Source organism: Gymnoscopelus braueri, assembly GCF_963280865.1.
Source record: "Gymnoscopelus braueri genome assembly, chromosome: 19".
NCBI lineage: Eukaryota > Metazoa > Chordata > Actinopteri > Myctophiformes > Myctophidae > Gymnoscopelus > Gymnoscopelus braueri.
Genome location: NC_137621.1, coordinates 10,360,203 through 10,365,202, shown reverse-complemented (window position 1 = coordinate 10,365,202; position 5,000 = coordinate 10,360,203). Strand labels below are relative to the sequence as shown.

General features: G+C 43.2%; 1 protein-coding gene across 1 annotated transcript in view; it reads left to right on the top strand.

Moving 5' to 3' along the window:
• The window catches only part of LOC308074654 (AT-rich interactive domain-containing protein 1B-like), a gene marked incomplete at its 3' end in the record, with an annotated part of 84,427 nt that overhangs the window by 45,884 nt on the left and 33,543 nt on the right, over nt 1-5,000 (top strand). The window contains exon 5 of the mRNA XM_080414161.1: nt 1-113. This exon is cut by the window's left edge and continues 332 nt beyond it. Coding sequence (XP_080270287.1) covers nt 1-113 — 113 coding nt within the window. The remainder of the gene's footprint in view (nt 114-5,000) is intronic.

Sequence of the window (5,000 nt, the reverse complement as noted above, 5' to 3'; positions counted from 1 at the left end):
GGCATGGGCCCTCGTTCACTGGGGGCCGCCAGCAGCAGCAGCAACAACCGCAACAAGGCCCAGGAGGCCGCGGCCGCGGCCATGCAGGCTGCTGTCAACTCCACACACGGCAGGTAAAAGAACACGACCATGAATGTGTCTCTGCATTTCATCACCGTGTGTTACATGGTGAAACCAACCTAGAGCTTGTTTGTCTGTCTTTATGTATGCGTAAAGGTCATTATCTGACTTTTTTGACCACATGGGTATCAGTTTATGCAGTCGATGTGTCCCAATGTTTTACCACGGTCAATCTGATCATTCTCAATTGTCCCTATTATTATTAAGTATTATAAATATGTCTGTAACTCATCCCTGTTTTCATTTGGCCAAATGGGCTGGTTGATCTTTAGCTTTTATCTGATATTTTCCTGAGCATGAACAGAACACAAGCTGCTAAATGCAAACATTCTCAGTTGCTTGGAAGAAAATGTACCGGTAGGTGTGTGTGCGACTGTGCGTGTGCGTGTGCGTGTGTGTGTGCATGTGTGCATGTGTGCGTGTGCGTGTGCGTGTGCGTGTGCGTGTGCGTGTGTGTGTGTGTCCATGCAGTTGTAACAATCGCCCTTTTACTCTCAAGGATAATTATTAACTAAAGGAAAAACAACGAGATCGGCAGGATTTTAGCTGAGGTACTTTAATCGTTAAGCCACAAAAATAATAATTCACAAATCAAATGGCAAATAAACAGTACACTGCAGGCTCTTAAAATAGACGTCTGTCCCTATCTCTTTCCCTAATACACAAAATAAACACCCAAAACAACAAATCAACAATCAACCCTTTGTCCAGAAACCCCTTAGACCCCCAGTTCAAACGTAAATAATAAACAATTACACGATGACGTCAGAACACTACCGCAACCAGACGCTCACTCGCTTTGCGTGACAATAATAAACAGCACCTCGTAATAGTCCAAACTGCCTCTTCAATCCGCGGACCCGAGAATGTCTATTGTGTCCTGATCCAAAACGAAACGCAAAGGTCTTCTGATACGCAGTCCAAATAATAATAAGTTCGGGGTACCCCTAATTGTAATCCACCGGAACAGCAATATGGAGTTATCTCACCCGCGGCTCCGTCAGAATCCTCTCGGTGACCGGCGGTTCATTCATAAATCCAGCGCTCGAAACCCCGCGGCAGAAACGGCACGTTCCTCTTCCGCTGGGCACGCTATTACTTGCTTCTTGGCTGCAGCTTACTTTTAGTTAACACAATAACTTGACCTAGTAACGCTGGCGCCTTGGAGCTCCTCTCTTCTCACCCGTTCACACTAGTACACAGGTTGTTTGTTTGATCTCCCCTCCCCCCGTGTCACACCCTCTATTTGTAACGTCGGGTGGCTCCAATGTTCCAATCACCCGCAGCACTCAGCCCCATTACCCCTCAAGTGAATAGGAAATGTCCATATATCTCATGTCACATATCACTCGTATATAATAACATGCATAAACTTAGATCAGATGTTACATATCAATCAGACATAATAACACCCATAGATCAAGCAGATAAATACAATAAATATAATGTGCATTTGTCACACAGTAGCTTAATCTTCTCCAGCACCACATTGACAGTGAGGAAGAAGGAAGATCTATTAGAACTCAAACTTTTTCATATCCTATTTTTCATTTTTTTACCTTGTCAGTGAATAATAACACGTGGTAAAGCGTTGTAGAGCAGCAGTATCTTGTGCAGTGCAGTATGTGTGGGTACTGTTGAACGTTGTTGAACGTGCTCCTCTCTTGGGCAAAATGTTCACTATATTTGAATAGCCAAAGCATAAAATAATGCTTTTTAGCTCAAATCTAAAGCTTTCCCAGTCTCAAACGATTAATCCACCCCTTGGAAATGCAGGTTCCACTCAGAGATTCCAGACTAATATCTACGCAGTGATGGCCATGCCATGGGCTAGACCAGGGTCCCCCAAGGGTCTATCTATACTTTAGTTCCCTCCTTGTTGTTTCTTCCCTCTACACCAAATCATTTCGCATTAAAATAGCCGATCTAACAGCCGATCTATATGTGGTTCCTTCCTTTTCCCCCTGTACACGCCAAATCTCTTCACCTAAAATAGACAACCTTAAAGCTCACAGCGCGTTCGAGCGTTGGCTTGTTGTGATGGTCCAGAATAGGGGTACACTAGCGTTGATGTGGTTTAAAGTGGACAAGCTGCATTTCTTCCCACAGATAAAATGTATATTTTGGGGCGATGTGACCGGCATATGAGTTATGGGATGCTGGGGTTTGGTTGCTAAGCACACACACGGTGTGTTTCAGGGGCTGGAGGAGCGGGGGGTGGGGGGGGGGGGGGTTGAGGGGGGGGATTGTGGGATATGTGTGGGTAGTCTAAACTCCAGCTGAACCCGCAGCCCAGGGGGAACTTGTGACAACACGACCGGCTTGTTAGAGGAAGGGCGGATTTCTCGTCTTTTTTTTTGTTGTTTCCTCTCCCATCGGCGAGGCGAGGGGGGTTTCTCCTCCCAATGTCGCACCACAGGAGCTGGGGGAGGCTGTGATTGTTCCTGCCCCCCCCCCCCCCACCCCCAAAAAAAAGGCAGACAGTGGTGGAAGAAGTACTCTGATTTCTCTTACTTAACCACTTGCACTCCGACATGCCTATTCTTGGGGGCAACATTCGCCAAAAATAGCCGATCTACAAGCTCACAATGCGTCGCAGCTTGTCGATCGGCTATTTTCGCCGAAGAGATTTTGTGTTGACGGAAGAAAGCGGTCCCAAGTACAGTTGTAACTCAACTCCGGTTCTCTACGACTAGAGGGTTTAAGTCAGGGGTGTCAAACTCATTTTGGGGTCCGGGCCACATTGGTCAAATGGTGACTTGATGTGGGCAGAAACCAGTTGCGGACGCGCATGTGCGCTCACGCGCATTCAGTTATACAGCATTGTTTTTTGTCTCAGTCACTGCTACTAACTACAGTATATCACCTTTAAAAACATGTTATTATGAAGAAGAATAGCTACTTTAATTATTGACATTAAAAACAAAATGCAATTTGTAAGGAGCATTCAATCCGGGAACGCATACTGTGTCATTTTAGATTATATATATATATATATATAATATAATATAATTTTGCCATAAAAAAGTTAGAGAACCACATATTATAGCAACATAAGTGTTTCAGAAAACTGTTAGGATTTAAAAGACATTTGTAAAGACTTGCACAAATGTCCATTTTTTTTTTTATATCTGCTATTTTTGAATAGCCAAATAAATCTTAAAATGACACAGATGCTTTCCCGGATTGAATGGTTTAAATACGCTCAATTAACACTGAGGATTTCACTGGGCAAGCTCCTGAGAAATAAAAGAAGCAGCTTTGATACATTTGTACGTCTTTAACACATATATGATTAATGCTTCTAACTACCTATTACCATTATTATATTTTCAAAAATACCCCAAATGGCAAATTTACATGGTGTAGCCAGCATGACATTTCATCTAAATCACTTGCTGCTTCCAGACACCTGACATCTCTTTGCTTTAACCAACTTGTCAATGTCAGGGACCAGTTATTTTGTGTGTGTGTGTGTGTGTCAGACAGACAGACAGACAGCAAGGCAATGCAAACTGCGACTCTATGTCGCCCCCCCATTTTATAATAAGAGCACCTCAGTCTCTTTAAACAGAAAGTAATACAGAAGACAGGAGCCTATCCTATGTCTGAAAGCGCCGCGCCACCGTTTTCTGCCACAGCGCCACCTGGAGCCTGGGAAAAAAAAAAAAAAAAAATTTTTTTTTTTTTTTTTTTTTAATTTACTATTTTTAAAAGTATTTCGCGGGCCGCACTGGACCTTTCCGCGGGCCGCAAAATGCCCGCGGGCCGCGAGTTTGACACCCCTGGTTTAAGTGGATAAATGAAATTTGTGATACGATGACATAGAAATACTCGGTTACAAGTTAAAGGCCTGTATTCAAAATGTTACTGGAGTAAAAGTACAAAAGTATTATTAGCATCAAAATATACTTACAGTTCCAAAGTAAAAGTACAACAATATTTCAAAATGTGTCAATCGTTTTCGAAAATAGCTGCTCTACAAGCTCACAATAGACCGCCGAAGTCTGACGTCATTTACACATCCTTTATTTGTCTACCTGGTTTGCAGTTTTCCACCCCCGTTCTGAATCCCATAGACGTATTTAATATCGCGTCAAATAAGAACTGTGTTCCAAAAATAAACACATGACCCCGGCGGGTTGACTCTTATGGATATGAAGCATCAACTGACGGTGAGAAAACGCTAATGTTACTTCCGCCGAATTAGTTACATTTTCGCCAGAAACAGACTGTATCAAATATAAGTGACTGACTATCATAAACGATACAGAACCTCCTCCCTGACAATAAAGCCGACACGCAGTGTTTATTTTTGGACCACAATTCTTATATGAGACGATTCTAAGATGACCCAATGTTATTCTCCATAGAGAAATTACTTCCGCAAACCTGGGGATGAACGAGTGACGTCAGGACTTCGGTGCTCTATGCGTCACAAGTAACTTGTAACAAAAAAAAAGTAAAAAAACAAATACATCTCAGAGGAAATACTGAAGTAAAGTAATGTTACTTTCCACCACAGCTGGCAGATTGAGCCATTGTCAATGTTTATTTGTGAATCCCACATTTTATGAGCTGTGTGAGAGTGAGTCACCATGGAGAGTGGGAGTCAGAGCTGAGGTCTCTGACTCCTGTGTGTGTGTGTGTGTGTGTGTGTGTGTGTGTGTGTGTGTGTGTGTGTGTGTGTGTGTGTGTGTGTGTGTGTGTGCGTGTGTGTGTGTGTGTGTGTGTGTGTGTGTGTGTGTGTGTGTGTGTGTGTGTGTGTGTGTGTGTGTGTGTGTGTGTGTGTGTGTGTGTGTGTGTGTGTGTGTGTGTGTGTGTGTGTGTGCGTGCGTGCGTGTTCATGAGAGTTTTACAGTTTTTGACTGAATACTTCA